General features: G+C 35.7%; 1 protein-coding gene across 4 annotated transcripts in view; it reads left to right on the top strand.

Annotated features, from left to right (window-relative positions):
* LOC114053921 (oxysterol-binding protein-related protein 1) overlaps positions 1-18220 on the top strand; it is a 305142-nt gene that overhangs the window by 175217 nt on the left and 111705 nt on the right. For all 4 annotated transcript variants that reach the window (XM_027877060.1, XM_027877061.1, XM_027877062.1 and 1 more), the window contains one exon: positions 6828-6990. In XM_027877060.1, coding sequence (XP_027732861.1) covers positions 6828-6990 — 163 coding nt within the window. The remainder of the gene's footprint in view (positions 1-6827; positions 6991-18220) is intronic.

Genomic DNA, 18220 nt, shown 5'->3' with positions numbered 1-18220 from the left:
TTCCAACTCCAGCACCCTTTATATTTGTTGTTGTTCAATCGTTTTTCATTTTTATTACACCATAGAAGGGATTCTAATTTTTTCATAATTATTGTAAATAACTCATAAGGACTCATTTGTTATTATCTGTTTTATTTCTATCTTGTTTGTTTTGTTGGCACCTTGTTAGTGGAGTAACCTATGAAGGATATTTCTTTCCAAACCCAACATTTATGGGTTCAGTTGACCTATTTCAACCCCCCAAGTTTTCCATGGCCAAATTACTTTGGGAAACCCTGCAGTAGGGCCTATGTATGTATGTAAAGGAGCAGTGTGTAAAACTTACTGAACATACCTGCTTACATCCTAGCACAATGGGTTTTTATTTTAATTTTTTTGCACATCTGGTGTCTCTCAGTTTATGTTAGTTGTTTTTGGAGAAACAAAATAATTGAAAATGGAATAATAAATTAGCCTCCAAATGTGTTTTTCTCAAGTGCTTTGTTTACAAGCCTTGAAGTTATGTGATATATAATGTAGCAAACTATTATGAACATCTGAGGGACAGTATTTATTTTCATATTCAGGCATTTCATTTTAAGATGAAATGTTAAAGTTAGTTGCATTGTTTTAAAGCTGATCCTGTTTCTAGTATTTATTCAGCAGGCCGTTGTTGGACATAGAAAGGAAAGGACTAAATAATAAATAGTCCTTGGTCTCCAGGAATTTATATTCTGTCTGGGGAAGGGTAGAAAGAGAATGCTACACCATTTATACAGATAAGTATAAAATAATGTGAAGAAGGAGAGAACATTAACAATTAAGGGGATCAGGCAAAGCTTCCTGTGGGAGGTAGCATATGGGTCTTGAAGGAAGCTATGGATTCTAAGAGGTAGAGGTGAAGTTTTACAAGCATGGGAGACAGTTTGTGCAATGACAGATGAATGGGAGAGGGAATAAAAAGTTTGGAAAGCAGAAACATTTTATTTGTGATGTAGAGCTTGTTAAGGGTAGTAATATGAAATAAATCCAGAGAAGTAGACAGGAGCAGACTGTGAAGGACTTTTAAGTGTTAAACTCCGAAGGTTATAAGTTTGTAGTATATCTTATATAATAGTGAGCCACTGAAGATTATTGAGCAGGAGAGTGACATTTTCAGACCTTTATTTTAGAAAGATTATTTTAGAGCTGATTAGAATGATGTTTGGCAGAAGAAAGTCTAGAAAAGCATGTAGCCCAATCAGGAGTTATGAAAACAGTTCTATTCAGATGTGAAAGATAATAAGGTATTTAACTTGGTGAGTGGTAGAAGGAAGATAATGAATGCAAGAGACCTGGAGGTAGAATTGATAAGACAACAACTAATTTTATTTGGGATTAAGAGAGAGAAAATGACAAGTAGGAGAATTATGAGGTTGCTAACCTAATCTGGGAGACTAGAAGGAATTTGGTGTTCTCAACAGAGAAAGGAAAATTTGGAGGACAGATAGCTTTAGTGGGGAGGATAATAGGTAAAGCTTCAGACATACTGAGTTTGAGTTGCTGATAAAACATCCATTGGAGCTTTCCAATTCCATTGCTTTAACCAGTGTTAGTCTTTCTACTGGGCATTTGTGTTATTACTGGATTTCAAAAGTACTTAGAAATACAATTAGTATTCTGTAATAACCTAAAATATTTTCATAATACAGGCTTAAGTGGTTTACCATTTGCCTTTATAATTCAATTCATCAACTTTTGAGTATATGAATAAATTAATTGAATGAATACTTACCTGGTTGATTATGGGGAAGCTTTACCGATGAGTTACCCTACTTGTTCTGTTTTCTGATTCTGCTTAAGTTTTTAACACTAATTTTAAGATATTTTCCATGTGTTCTTCAAGGCCAGGAAGAGTCTTTATAATTTCAAAAGAGCTATTATTGCTATAGGGAATTATAAAACAGGGATATTTCTGTTCATTTCAGATCTTTTTTTTGCAGAATGAGAAAATATAGCTTGGACCATTGTTTCCTAAAGGAGGGTTCACATTTCCTTAAAATTGCTTTCCTCGGACCCATTGAAGGTCCAGATTACTACAGGTAGTACTAGCATAGCTCTACTAGAAAACCTCTTCATAAGATTGCAGTATTTTCCTACTAGTTCTCTTCCTCTTAAGGTAAGGGAGATTCTCTTCTTCTCCACACCTTCCTTCCTGCCCCCAACTTTCATATCATAGGGATAAAGTAGACCATTGGTTAAACACGAATCACTAATATAGGGCTATTTCATTAAAAGAAATTTTAAAAGTCTGTTATCAATCTGCAAAAGTAAGTTCCTATGAGAATACATTTTCCTATTATATGGCTAGAAATTAGACTCTGAAGAGATTGTATCCCTCATATATATGCTCTGCATACTAGATATAGCAAGATCAAGCAAGTTTTAATAAAGTTAGGGGTTTTTTAACTGCACAATGTAGTTTGAATTGCTCCAGAGACCATGAGATTTCAAATAGTCCATTCTTTAGGTATATAGTAGATGAAGGTTTGTTTAGTAGGGGAAGGAGGTTTTGAACATAGGGAAAAGTTACGATAAAATCAATGTTAAGAGGTAAGATTTGATTCTAGCCTCTAGACTAATGACTATATCCATAGTTTTATAACTTGTAGAGTAATTGAATGTAAAAATATAGAAGTATGTATTTCTAGATAGGCATTAAAAGTGAATGTTGTTTCATTTATATAACCACAGGGTGTAAATCAATCCTGCTCATTAAGGAGACAAAATAGTGTCTCCAATTTCAATCTCAAGTAATAGTTATTTTGTACAGCCTTACACCCAGTAGCAAAGAAGAGATGAGGCAATCTATTGCTGCTGTACTTGATGGAAATAAGGTCAGTCGAAAGAGCTAGACAAGATTGACCCACAAGTCCAGAATATCACCTATCTTAAACTTGGGATAATTGCACAGTATGTGCTTGTGAATAATGAGTATCTGTGTCCCACTTTAAAGTTGGTTTTTGTTTTGTTTTTTATTTTGGCAGAGTTGCTCATTATTTTTTTACTTTTTCGCACTTCATTGCACTTTACCTGCCTGCCTGATCTCAAAACTTTATGAAGTGTAGTAAAGTAATAAATTACATTTTATGCAGAGTATGTGGCTAAAATTCAGTTTAAGTCTAAAAACATTTATTATTTGCTTTCTGTATGCAGAGATGTTGAGCCTTTTCCTACTTGTACATTGCTGCCAGATTTAACTTACTGAAGCACATCTGATGAGATCACCTCATGCGAGCATTTTCCTAGATCAAAAAAATTTCAGCCATTTCTCGTTGCCTACTGAATAAAAATCAAGATCCTTCACTTCTAATTCAAAGCCCTCCAAAATTTGATTACCCAACTTAATTCTTCAGCGTTATCACACACTAATATAATGTCTTGCGCATAGTAAACATTCAATAAATACTTGAGTAAATAAATTTTAAAACAAAATTACTGTTTTAGAAATTTTCCAGTTTTAGAATAAACTTTTAGTATTCCCTAACTTTATGAGTATTACTCTTCTGGAGGAAATGTTTTTGTTCCTTTTAAAATAATTGAGCATTGAGTCACATAGGTATAATAGGTGTAAGATATTTAAAGAAATAATTATCATTAATAAACATTTATTGAGCAATTAACATATACAAATTCACTTAAATTCTAGTTAGCAAAAACTAATAGCTTATTATGTCCAATGATTGCGCTGTGCTATAAGCCAAACAGAGAGGTCTTTGATAAATAGATTCGATAAATAGATAGATACATAGACAGGTACATAGATCCTGCTATCCAGGAACTTAAAATTTGGCAATCATATCAAAGTTGAATCATAGGTTGATAAAATAGGGAAGGACCCTTAAGAGGTTATCTAACCCAATCCCTTCATTTTACAAATGATGAAACTACAGCTTAGAGAGCTAAAGCGGCTTAGTTCAGTCATGCAAGTAGTGAGTGGCAGAGCAGTAACTGGAATTTTACTTTCCTAACTTTTAATCCATTGTTCTTTTTGCTGCACCACACTGGTAAATTACACTTTATACACAAAAGCTAGGCTACTACTGAAGTAAAAACAATGTATTAAGAATATTTAATATTGATTTTCCCCCATCATACAATAATCTACATATATCTGAAGTCTTTTGAGTGGAGCTGTGAAGCTATATAGAATGTTGAGAGTTCCATTATCCTAGTGAACTTTCAGATAACTAAAAGTATAAAATGGTAAAAGACAAAAAGAAGGTAGCAGTGGTTTTTTAGATAGAAAGGTTGTGTTAACATGTACTTATATGCTTATGTATAAAAGAGCTTTGCGCAATATTTTTTCTATTATATGTTCCTTGTCACAGAAATGAAACTTTAGATTGTACATAAGGGACTTTAAAATTCTCATTCTATGAGAATTCTTTGATAGGCAGTTCTTTTTTGCAAAAAACTAATTTTGAAGCTGTAAAAGTGTCCTTAGATAAGTTGAAAGAGGAAAAAATAAAATAAGAAACAGAAAAAACAAGAGCCACTTTTCCTTTCTCCCCACCCCCTTTTTTTACTCCTACTCTTAGAATAAGTGAGAACAGATGTAGATGTCGCAGAATTGGAGAGCAGAGCTGTTTATTTTGTTCTAGTTAAAGTTGAAAGACAACTAGACTTTTGATTTAGGCTCGGGGTGTTTTTTTGTTTTGTTTTGTTTTGTTTTGTTTTTTTGCTCGTATCTTTTCTTTCTTGGGCTTTGATTATTTCTTCTTGTCATTCATTACTGAGCTCCACAATTTTGTTGTTAGAGCTTGCTTTCTTACTTTTCATCATGGCATTTTGAGGGCTTAATATTTTGAAAACTAAAGGAGAAGTGATTGGGGACTCAGGAGACCATATTGCTTTATATATGAGTGACTGGATGTGGAGTTCTTTTGCATGGAAATTGTCTGTGGACTACCTTGCGAAGATAATGTAATGAAGGGTTGTCAGACATTTTTTTTTCCCATTCAAGGATAGTAGGAGTCATTTTGGGCTATGTGCCAAACTTCACATTAGTTGTTTGTTGAAAAAAAATGGATTGCTCTTAAGTAGCCCATTTAAATAAATGATTATTTAGGACAGGTCAGCTATTTTCAAGTTCTGGTTTTATCCAAACTAAGAGAATACTCTTGATCCATAATAGATATTGCTGCTCAGATTACAGATAAAAAACATTTTTGAATTCACTTTAATACTGTGCAGGAAATTTAAGGACACTGGAAATGTACTTCGCTGGATTTTTCAGCTTTGCATGTTGTCAGTGTACATTGTTACTTAACTGTTAAGTACTATTTTTGTTACTGTAGCTCTAATAATGACAGTCTGGTTACCTTGATGATAAACAGTAAGATGCCCTAGGAACCATAACTAGTCCCTAGATAGCAAAAGGTTAATTTTGCTTCTGCTATGAACTTAGCTATTCACTAAACAGGGTTTTTTACTTGCATTATGAACCTTTTGAGCTCCTACGTTCTGTGACATTGATTCCAGGAGTACCATGCCCCAGTGTTTTGTCAGGCACTTTTTAAAAAAAAACAGGTTGAAAAGGGTTCTGGACTGAAACATGGAGGGCTTTCAGAAGGTATCATTGTATGCTGGAGAAAGAAGGTAATGTGAAAGACAAGTTAGGGAGTAAAATAAACTGGGGACCGCCATTTGAATGGGGGTAATTTGAGACAGTGACAACAGGGAGAATTTACAGGACAGAGCAAGAAATGTGAACCAGTTGCACAGCACCCAAGACCCAGCAAAAGGAGATTGTTGAGTATTTGTGGCTTTAATACAAAGTATCCCTTGAGTTCTGGCATTGGTGGATTTACCTATGACAGATCCAGTTTCTGACATCTGACGTGCTATTTTTCCAAGTCTGATTAAATGCCAGCCAAATTTCAGAAATGTTAGTCTTTAGAAACCTGGCCTGGTCTTGTGAGATTGATCCAGGACGACTATAGGACAAGCATGCCTACTATGTTTTGTCCTGTGGGGTTTAGAGGTTGAGTAGCAAATAAGGATCCAACTAAAGATCTTTTAACTTTGATACTTTCTTGTTTTACCAAATCAGAGTATATTGTAAGGATAATTACAGTAAGTGTTTAATATGTAAATGTCATTCACCAGTAACTTGTTTCCCCTTCATTTGCTGTAATCTGGCCAGTAATATCTGGCCCTTTTATTTCTTTTTTTTTTCCTTTTATTTCTTAAAAATGTTATTGGTACATTTTGTTTTGATATTATCTTCATTTCCAGACATCTCTCTGCCTCCTCTTCTCCCCAGAGATTCATCCCTTCTAACAAAAAATTAAAAAAAGAAATGTCTTTTAATGTGTTAATCTGTAGAATTCTGCTATAAGGAATTATTTTAATTTTTTAAAAAAGTTGAACCCGTTTTAATGAAATGTATCTTATTCCATATTCATATATGGTAGTAGTTCTCATCAATATAGTCAAAATGTGGGGGGTGGGACTGTATTATTCCATTATTTAGTTATTTAAAAAAGGGGTATTCCCTGTGCTTTATTCAACTTTCAGAACCAATAAATTACTAGATTTTAATGATAGAATGCTGATTGCTTGCAATTGCATTTTAGTTTTTCTAGTTCTTGATCTGTTTTTATTAGACAGAACTGTTGTGAGAAAGGTTGTCATAGGAGGAACCAAATTACTGGAATAATTTTGTTCGTTTTGTCCATGAATATATAGCATGATTATTTCATTTCTTTTATTATAATTGAACTGGACCAAAGACCAATTAGGAATAGCTATCTAGGTAGATTGGCATCAAGTTAATTTTTATTTATATGCCTGTTTACTTCTAGGTGAGGAATTTTAAATTAGAACAGGAGCAAGAGAAAAACAAAATCTTATCAGAAGCATTAGAGACTCTGGCAACAGAACATCATGAATTAGAGCAGTCTCTGGTTAAAGGATCACCACCTCTCAGCATCCTTAGTGAGGAAGAGTTTTATGATGCTCTTTCAGGTAAGTACAGAATCTTTCATACTTTATGATTCATATATGATTTTTTTTCTTAAGAAAACTACCACTGTTTTATCACCTAACTACTCTCAAAGGTAGATATCAATATTGGTCTCATCTTATGGTAATGAAAAAGGTAAAAACTCATTGATTATCACTCCTAAACTCACTCATTTTCCTTTTGACTTGTCATGTTGTTCTGAAAGACTTTAGATTATCTCTGCATCCTGTCTTCAGGATCAGTATATGTTGCTTGGATAGAGAGCATATTTTCTTTTAGTATTATTGTATTTTACTCCCCTTCTTCTAGATTATCCTTCATTTAAGTGTGTACACACACACACACACACACACACACACACACACGCTTTCTTTGGGCTAGGCGATGGGATTAAGTGACTTGCCCAGGGTAACACAACTAGTAAGTGTCAAGTGTCTGAGGCTGGATTTGAACTCAGGTCCTCCTGACTCTATCCAATATATCGCCTATCTGCCCCTATACACATATTTTAAATTAATTTTTCTCTTTTATGTCTAGGGTGAGACTTGCCATCACAGATTCCATTTTTTCCCCTGCCCATTATTTTTGCTGTGCAAGTCATAAATTCTGCTTTCATAATTCTCATTTCTCTTCTAAAACACTCTGAAACAGTGTATTGTGCTTACATATTCTCAAATTCCACATGATCCTTTGTCTTATCAAATGCTGGATCATTTCCCTTTGTTTTATAGTATTTATGGATAGATGACTAAGCTTGTTTATTAGATCTAGAGGTTATATTTCTTTCTGCTGTTAATGTTTTGCCTATTGATTTTTCTGATTATGTTCAAGGTCTTTCAGTTTTCTTCTTCATGAGATCTTTTGTAATTTCAGTCTTTTCCCCCACTGTTTTCCTCTATCACTCACCTTCTGACTCCTTGTCCTCTAATGGTAATTTCCGTGGAGGCTGGATCTCAGAGCTCCTCAGCCTCTTCACACTGGGAGATTCATGGTTCAACAGCCTGGGTCTCTGCCCTAACTTAGGTTTGGGGGAATAGAACTGGGCCCAGCTGGATGCTGGGCTCTTTCTGTTAGGCTTAGAGGATGCCCCTCCCTCCCCTTCCTTAGTTCCTTGGCTTAGCAGTTCAGAGTACTACCACTTTGGTGCTATTGTGCCAGGGGATCAATTCCTCTTGTTTAGAATTTGGGTTTTCAAAACTCTAGAGGATGGGGTGCAGGGAAGGGGGTGAGAGTGTGAGATTGAACTTTATTCCAAGCCCCAGAAACGTGTTTGGCCTTGTTCACTGTATTCTTCTGCCTTCCTATAGAAATCTTTTGTGGCACAGAATGCTGCTGAGTTGCTGTCCACCAAGGCCCCAGCAAACTTCCACAGCTTGGAGCCTGGATCTTTCATGGCACTGGAAAGAGGGAGGGGGCTTCTGGAGTCTGGGGCTGGGTTATTTGCAAGTATGTTAGTCTGGTCCGTGAGTCAGCTAGTGCTGCTTTGCTGCTATGGTGCTGCTGTATGGTGGGCAGTGGGGGGAGGGGTTGCTGAGGGAGCTCAAGAGAGATAGCAGTTCAGTTTTTTTTTAAACCTTCTTTTGGATTCCAGTTGTCTTAGACTATGGACATAAATGAAGTTGCTTTATCTTTGGCATATAATCTCTGTTTTTGAGAGACTTGAGAAGTCATAAGGATCAGAGAAGATGTCCAATCCTTCATTTTGTTGGTCACTTGACAAAGAAGTCTCTCACCCATTTTTCTTCGTCATTTTGTTCATTTAAGTACATGGCATAATAGTGGTAACCAAGAATTGAAATATGTAGACTAAAATATACTATATTCTTTTATCAGAGCTATTAAAACTGCACAAAGCATGTTAACAATAAGTCATACATACTTTGAGGAATTTATATTCAAACCTGATTGTTCAGAGACCTAAAGGAGCTTCTTTTCCTGAGGGGCTATTGAAAGGGAGAATTTTTTTAAACTTGAGGTGGAATAGAAGCAGCTTGTTAATCATGTTTAGAATCAGTCACGATCCATTGTTACCAGGCAATTTCACAAAGGGTTTGAACCTCCTAATGAGGAATTTTGGTACTTAGGAAGTAGGATCAGCATAGGCTTTGACTGAACTCCTAGGAGGTAAGTACAGGAGAGCAAAAATGAAATTTTCATTCATAAAAGAAATTAATTTTTTACCGAAATGAATGGAAGTAAAAAGGAGAATAAAGTGACAGGAGAAAAATAATATCAATGAGGTTAAAGTGAAGAAGTTTGAGATCAATAAATTTATTATATAGAAGAAATGGGAAGCACTGGAATTTTTTGTAGTAGATGTATTATAGAATAAAAGAAAGGCTGTTAGAGATTGATTCTGATTGATAGTGGTGTTTTGGCATGAATCACAGAGTTAACAGAATCTTGGAGTGGGAAGGGACTTCAGACTTCTATATTGTGTAGGAATCCCTTGTGATATAATTCATATTTAGATGGTAATTTAAGGTTAATAAAGCACTTTCCTTATTTATGGAGTCATTAAGACATAATGACTCCATAAGACATGCTTAGAAACTGAATTTATTACAAGAGAAATGAACATGCATGTGAAACACCCTGTACCAAATACTGAAGAGTCCACAATAGGCTGAAACTTGAATATTTATGGATTACAAAAAGAGGAAGTATTATGAAAGGAGTAAAGGGCAATCCCCTCCTAAATGGGAGTGGCTTGGGGAGAGGAAAGGAACAGTAGAAGAGGGAAAAAGGACTAGTCTTCCCTCCTGAACAGGAGGAGAAAGCAGAGAAAGGGAAGAGGAGAATAAGTAAGTAAAGATAGCAAAAGCAGCTTTATTTTCCCTTAGGAACTGCTAGATTATGAAGATATGATAATCTGCTTATTTGCAAGGGTCCCAGCTGCACAAACACTATATTAGTTTGGTGCAGACTGACTGACCTCTGTCTTACAGCTGGTTTCACTCTCTAGGAGAAACTGAGAGTCCAGTTGGGGGTAGAAATAGTAAGTGATGTCAGCTTGGTGAGGAGGGGAGAGTTTCATCGACTTGTTCAGGGCCTCCTGTACACCTTGGGTCCAGTGTTTCTGGAAAATATGGCACCTCAAGAAAACAAGTTCAGGGGGCCCCTTCACACTGTTAAAGTTTCCCGTGGGTCAGATGGCATGATAGAAAACTGAGGTGCACTGAGATGAAATGACCTCCCTATGGTCATGTTGAAGTCAGTCAGTATTTGAACTCAGGGCCCCTGTCTACAGAAAAAATGCAAAGGTCCTTTCTACTTTATTATACTGAGTTCAAATCTGGCTTTAGACATCACTAGCTGTGTGACCCTGGGCAAGTCACTTAACCTCTATTTGCCTAATTCACTGAAGAAGGAAATGGTAAACCACTCCAGTATCTTTGTCAAGAAAACCCCATACAGAGTCGCAAAGAGTCAGGGCGCTATTGATCCACTGAACAATCACAGTACCTATCAGTCTCTTTTTTGTATGCCAAACTCTCTCAGATCTGCCAACCAATTTTTGTGTGGCATGGTTTTGAGGCCTTTTTCCATCCAGAGCTAGGTAAGTTCTAGCTTATCAGTATCTTTTTAAAAATATGTTGGCTACAACTCAGGAATGAATTTTAGATGTGGTCCAACCAGGAACACAACACAGTAGGACTGTCAATACTCCTTAATTCTGAACGTCATGAATTTTTTTTTTTCGCATTAGTCATATTGTAAGGAAGAATTAGAACCAGTAGGAGAAACTACAAGAAAGAGGCAACAAAACAAAGCAGAGGGAAAAAAAAAAAGCAAATAGTAGGCTTTGATCTGCATTCAAACTCCATAGTTCTTACTTTGGATGTGGATAACATTTTCCGTCATGAGACTTTTGGAGATGTCTTAGATCCTTGCTTTACTGAGAAGGACTAAATCTATCAAAGTTAGTCATCACACAATGTGGCTGTTACTGCGTACAACGTTCTCCTGGTTCTGCTCACTTCACTCAGCATCAGTCCATACAGGTCTTCCCAGGTTTTTCTGAAGTTCGCCTGCTCATCATTTCTTATGAAACAGTAGTATTCCATCACATTCGTATAGCACAACTTGTTCAGCCGTTCCACAATTGATGGGCATCCCCTCAATTTCCAATTCTTTACCACCACAGAAGGAGCTGCTGTAAATATTTTTGTACATGTGGGTCCTTTTCCCATTTTTGTGATTTCTTTGGGATATAGCCCTAGAAGTGGTATTGCTGGGTCAAAGGGTACACACATTTTATAACCCTTTGGGCATACTGAACATTATATTTCTTTTTTAAAATTAGCTTCTGTTTTCTTCAGTCACCAAAATTCTGCCTTGTCTCCCTCCCACATCTTCCCCTCAGTTGAGAATGGGAGAAAAACAAAACTGTACAAGCATGTATAGTCAAGCAAAACAAGTTTCTGCATGGGCCATATCCGAAATACACACACACACATACATATAAATATATATATTTATGTCTCTCTATATGTATGTATGTATATATGTATGTCTCATTCTGTTGTCTGAGTCTTTAACTTCTCTATCAGGAAGTAACACATTTCTTCATTAATCCTCTAGAATCCTCTAGCATTTCTAAGTCTTTCAAGTTGTTTGCCTTTATTGTGTTGTCATCGTATAAACTGTTCTGGTTCTATTCACTTCAGTCTGTATCAGTTCGTACATGTCTTTCCACATTTATTTGAAACTACCGCTTTCCTCATTTCTTATAGCACAATAGTATTTTATGACATTTACATACCATAATTTGTTCAGCCATTCTCCAGTTGATAGATCCCATTTCAGATTTCCATTGTTTGCTATCTCAAAAAGAGCTATCATCTCTGGAGGATTAGACCCAGTTTTCCTTATCAGGTTATTCTTGGTGTATATCCTTAGACTTCTGGAATATGATATTCCATGCTCTCTGTACTTTTATTGTGATGACTACTAAACCATCTGTGATCCTGACTGTGTGTCCCTGGTACTTGAATTCCTTCTTTCTGGCTGCTTAGGATATTTTTTCTTTGACCTGAATGTTTCACATTTTGACAATGATATTCCTAGGAGTTTTGCTTTTGGGGTTTCTTTCAGAGGTAACTAGTGGATTCTTTCAATTTGTACTTTGCCCTCTAGTCTAAGAAATCTGAGCAGTTTTCTTTTTTTTTTTAATTGAATTTTAAGTTCCAAATTCTCTCCCTCCCACCTTTCCTTACCCACCCATTAAGAAAGCAAGAAAAGGAAAAACCATTACAAATATATAGTCATGCAGAACAAATTGCTGCAACAACCATGTTCATACATACATTATTTTATATGTATCTATATCTGTCTATAATATGTGTGTACACACACACGCGCGCGCACACACACACACACACACACACATGCTTCAGTCTGCACTCTGAGTCCATCACCTATTTGTCTGAAGGTGGATAGCTTGCTTCATCATTAGTTCTCTGAATTGTGATTGCTTCCATTATGTTGATCAGAGTTCCTAAGTCTTTCAGAGTTGTTTGTTTTCATAATATTATTATTATATGAATTGTTCCCCTGCTTCTGCTTACTTCATTTCCATTAGTTCCTATAAGTCTTCCTAAGTTTTTTTGGAAAACGTCTTTTTCATTGTTTCTTATAGCACAGTAATATTCCATTCTGTACTTAAACTATAACTTGTTCAGCAATTCCCCAATTAGTATCTATCTCCTTAGTTTCCAATTCTTTGCCACAACAAAATGAGATTCTGTAAATATTTTTGTACGTGTGGTCTTTTTTCTCTTTCTTTGTTTTCCTTTGGGTATAGACTTAGTATTTCTGGATCAAAGGCTATACTTTTTGGGCTCTTGGGATGTAGTTCCAAGTTGCTTTGAGAATTCCCAGAATGGTTCACAACTCCACCAGTCCAGCTCCACCAGTAGTGCTTTAAAATATGTGTTTTCCCATAGTTTCTCCAGCATTTGTCATTTTTAAAATATGTTTTGCCAATCTGATGGTTGTAAAGTAGTGCCACAGAGTTGATTTAGTTTGCATTTCTCTAATTATTAGTGACTTGGAGCATTTTTTCTTAGGGTTATTGATAGCATGGATTTCTTCCTTTGAAAGTTGTCTATTTATATCCCTTGATCATTTATCAGATTGGGCAGTGGCTCTTGTTCTTAAAAATTTAAATCAGTTTTCCATATATCTTAGAATTGAGAACTTTATCAGAGAAACTTGCTGCAAAGATTTTTCCCCAATTTCCTCCTTTTTGTTAGGATTGTATTTCTCCAAAACCTTTTTAATTTTATGTAATCAAAATTGTCCACTTTATCCCCAGTGAACCTCTTTATTTCTTATTTGGTTCTGAACTCTTCCCTTATCCATAAATCTAACTGGTAATTTCTTCTATCCTGCTCTGATTTGTTTATGTCAATCTTTATGTCTGTCTAAATTATGTACCAATTTGGAGATAGTCTTGTTATATGGTAGGAGATGTTTTGTTTTGTTTTGTTTTGTTTATACCTAGTTTTTGCCAGACTGCTTCCCAGTTTTCCTAGAAGTTTTTGTCGAATAGTAAATTCTTGCTAGAGTAACTTGGATCTTTGAATTTATGAAACACTGTGTGAGGTTACTCTGTTCATTTGTTTCTGTATATTATGTACCAGATCTGTTCTACTGATCAACCTCTCTATTTCTTACCCAGTACCAAATTGTGATGATTATCTTTGTAGTATAGTTTGAGATCAGTTACATCTAGGCCAACTTCCTTCCCATTTTTTTTTCTTCATTGATTCCCTTGATATTCTTGACCATGATCCTCCAGGTGAATTTTGTTGTTTTTTTTTTCTCCTTTTCCTAGCTCTATAAAGTAATCCTTTAGTAGTTTGATTGGTAGAGAAGTAATAACACTTCACTTCACAAAGTTTTTGTGAAGATCAAATAAGATATTTGTTAAAAATGCCTTACTACAGTTTCTGTCATGTAGTAGGTGCTATGTAAATGCTTATTCTCTCCCTCTCCTTCTTGTTGTATTGACTTGTGACGCACCTCATTTTGTGAGCCAATTATCCCCAGTCTTCCTCTTCTTTCCCTCTTCTCCCAAGGTATTCCTTTTCCCTACCCTTTCCATTCTCCTTTTAAGATTATCAAAACATATCAGATTTATTCTCAAACTCTCTGTGAGTCCTGATAATTTTAATGTTCATAGGGGACACAAGTATCATCTTCCCTGTATGAAAATATAACTAATTATTCTAATTTAATCCCTTATGTATAGTATCCCTTATTGTATGCTCATTTTTACCATTTTATACTTCTCTTGACTCCTGTGTTTGAATTTCAAAAATCCTACATAGCTCTGGTTTCTTCATCAGGAATGTTTGGAATTCTTCTATTTTGTTAAAAGTTTGTTTTCCCCCGGAAGATTATTCTCAGTTTTGCTGCCTAGATTATTCTTGGTTGTAAGCCTATTCTAAGCTCTCCATAGCATTGTCTATTACATTTTGTGTGATTCTGATTATGGCTCCTTTGTACTTGACGTAAAAGAAAATTTTGGCTTCTTGAAATATTTTTTTTATTTTACCTGGGAGCTCTGGATTTTGGCTATAACATTCCTAGCAGTTTTTATTTTGAAGTTTCTTTCAGAAGGTGGCCAACGTATTTCTATTTCTACTTTTCTCTCTGAGTAGCAGAACCATCAGATGTTACCAGTTATTTCACCCTGAACAAATTAATGAATCCCCTGAGATCTCTTCCTGCCCTGGTACTTTCTGCTCTAGGGTCTGTTATTGGCTGTCTTTCAGTTGCTGAATGCTTTACTCAGCCGACTCCTTCCCAGACCCCATCTCTAGTATCTGTATATTTCTCTGGATGCCTCACCAAACCACTCTGGGCTGGAAAAAAGTGACCCATTGTGACTTTATCTTGGATTTCCTGATCAAAATTCAGTCCATCTGGGCAGTTTTCTTTTAAGAGTTCTTCAAATACATCTTCTCTCTTTCTCTCTCTCATCATGGCTTTTAAGTAGTCTAATTATTCTTAAATCTTTTCTTCTTGATCTGTTTTCCAGATCAGTTGTTTTTTTCTGAGATATCTTGTATCTTTTATTTTTTTCAGTCTTTTGATGTTGTTTTAATTTTTTTGTCTTTTTTCGATATCATCAGTTTCAGTATGTTTTATTCAAATTTTCAGAGAGTTTGTTGATTGGGCATGTTTTGTAATTTTTGTCCTAAATTATTAATCCTTTTTAAGTTTTTGTTGAAAGCTCTCATTTCTTTTTTAGTTTTTTTCCTCTGCCACTCTCATTTATTTAGAAAAAAAAGTTTAAACTTTTTTTTTGTTAACTCTTGCTTTATCTCTTCTAGGAATTCTTGTTAAATGTGTGGCTAACCTACACTTTTCTTTGAGTCTTTGATTCTAGATGTTTTGGAATCATTCTCTTCTGGGATTGTGTTTTGAGCATCCCTTTAGCCATAATAGCTTTTCATGGTAGGACTCTTTTTTTGTTTGAATATTTTTCCATTCTGCTTTCTTATTTCTGACTTAGGGTTACGCCCTCTGTACTTCTAGAGGGAAGATCTGGCCTAGTCTTGTTACTGCTTTCTTAGGGTAGTGAGTATTATGTTACTGTAAGTTTAAGAATAGCTCATTCTGGGAACCTACAAGCTTTCTGTGTCCCCAATATTATTTGATTCGTTATTCAGGCCAGTAGCTGATTGCTGTCTCTTTGTTCTGAGCTCTGTAAGTTCTTAATATCAATTTGGGTCTAATAAACAGTATATTGCTCTTGTACTCAGCTATCATCATTTAGCCTAACAAGCTCTGTTCATTTAGAATGTTGAAACTGCAGGCTTCCCTTGGGCCTGGGATTCTTGCATTGGTTGTTATTTTTCGAGCATCAGACTGGACTAGAAATTGGAGCTGAGACCCTGCTTCGCTCTTGGGTTTTTGAGCCACACCACTGCTGCTTGCTTCTAAACTTACTTCTGTCTTTGTACACTGCCTTAGGCCTGTTATAGCTCTTTATGTTAGCTCTGGGAACAGGTCCCCTCCTCTGTCCATTCTGAATTTGTTACCTGTATCTGGGAAATGCATGACAGAGGTGCCATCTGGCTTGTGTTTTCACACTCTGCATGAGCTTGTTGTGCCCTGGTATGACTCTGCAATCTTTTCTTGCCCTAGTGCATGGCTTGTACCTGCACTGAAATGCTTTGCATGGGGTGCTCCTGGCCAAATCTGTCCTTAGTGTCTATGGATCTCTCTGTCTGTTCCTATGCCAACCTAGGCTAGAAAAATTACTTACTGTGACTTTTCTTGGATTTCCCAGTCAGATTCAATCTGGTACATTTTCGAGGTCTGTTTGGAAGAGTCTAGGCAGGAAACTTGCTGTACTTCTTCCTCCTGCTCTGCCATCTTGTTCCCCATGTGCTTGCCTCTTTGTATTTCTGTTATACAATTTAGAATTGCATTGACTTCTTTTGACAATCTCTTTAGACTGCTGATTCATGTTGAGCTTGAGGTATATCAAAATCACCAGTTCTGTAAAGGGAGATATTTTTTTTCATTATCATTAAGATCAAATTGATCCATTCTGTAGTATAGACTTTTCTTCCTTTATATGAGTGAACCATTCCACAGACTTCTTTGTAAAGTGATTTTTACATAATGCAAATTTGCCTCTACCTACCTCCTTCACTTAGCCTATATAACAAAGGCATGCATAAAATAATTTATGCAAGTCATGAAGTGTACTAAAAATGCAGACATATAAAATACTGTACTGTGATAAAAAACAGAATTATGAAAAGTAAAGCTAATGATAAAGTATACAGAGTACTGTACAGTAAAGTTAACATAAGTGTGTAATATGCCACCCACTGACTGGCTGTATAACTTTTTTTAATAAAGCTATAGTGGGTGAAAAATGAAATGACTGAGGAAATAAAAGTCCAAAGTTCAGAGAACATGTATTTATTAAGCGGTGCATGCTAACTGCCTAACAAATTGGGACCAGACTTCCTCAGCTTGGGACTGGATCCCGAATACAGGGGGAGGCAGATTTTTATACATTAAAAATAATCAAATAAGACCAATTAGTTAAAAGAAAACTATTAATCAGGAAGCAAAATTAAGTAATCAGATTTCTAATTAGAGGAAAGATTAGGGACTTTCCAAGTTGGGAGCGGGGAGAGAACAGGTGCAATTCCCAGGAATCAGAGAAAGAGATGTCCCACTCCCCTCAAATATCTATATTCAGTCAGAGGAACATGGAAACAATAACTGGTTAACCATTTTGTGGGACAGTTTTCAGATAAAACATAGGGGTTGCTTGAGGTGTATAACTTTAAGAAAACTCCTTGCATCAATCTTCAGATCTATCAGGTTTCTGGTTAGCATGACTTCGTTCTTTAGTAAAGGGTCTCTAAGCAATAGGTAGAGGTGGTCCAGGTTTCCAGTCGTGCTAGGTTCGAATAGTGTGACAATGTCCTTTCCCAGTTTCCATAATTGAATAAAGTTTTGTCATAAGATAGAAATTGGGCTAGACCCATAATTAAATAGGAAGGGAACTGAACTAGCTCTGGAATTGAGTCACGAGATGAATGTGATCCACTCAGTTCCCACAGTGGACTGCTTACTTGTTGTTCTAATTACCTCAATTCCCATCAATGCTGTTGAGAACATGTTGGGACAGTGGCTTCCTTTTTTTTCCCCCTTATGTAGCTGATGATAGCAAGCAATATTGTTCTTAACTAGTGTTTGAACTTTTAAAAATCTTGAAGAATTTGGATCCATTTTTTCAATACAAGAAAAAAAATTTACTCAGATGATGAAATGTTTCTGCCGACTGTTTCATTGTGAACCTTTTTTGTTTGACCTCCGGTTTCGCAGCTTCCCTTCTTCTGCAGTCTTTGCAGCTAACAGCTCAATCAGATCCTCATTCAAAATTCTCATTCTGATTACATTCTGAAATCTTTACATAAAGTTATGTTTGAGTAATGCAAATTTATATAAAGTGTATTCTTAAAAATAAAGTATCTAGTAAATGTGACATTTTGTACTTATTCAATGATTCTTAGAAATATGGCACTGATATTGCTACTGAATTTATCAGTTGGTTATGAATGTGCATATCACTGGAGTAGGGGGAAGGGTTTAACCTTAATACATAGGGAAGCTAAATTTCTTTCTGTAGAGTTATAAAGGGAAAATGCAAAAGTATGACAAGAAAAATGAATAATAAGATATTTCTGA

Source organism: Vombatus ursinus, unplaced genomic scaffold (genome assembly GCF_900497805.2).
Source record: "Vombatus ursinus unplaced genomic scaffold, bare-nosed wombat genome assembly UNPS02014812.1, whole genome shotgun sequence".
Lineage (NCBI taxonomy): Eukaryota > Metazoa > Chordata > Mammalia > Diprotodontia > Vombatidae > Vombatus > Vombatus ursinus.
This window is presented reverse-complemented; position numbering and strand designations above follow the sequence as displayed.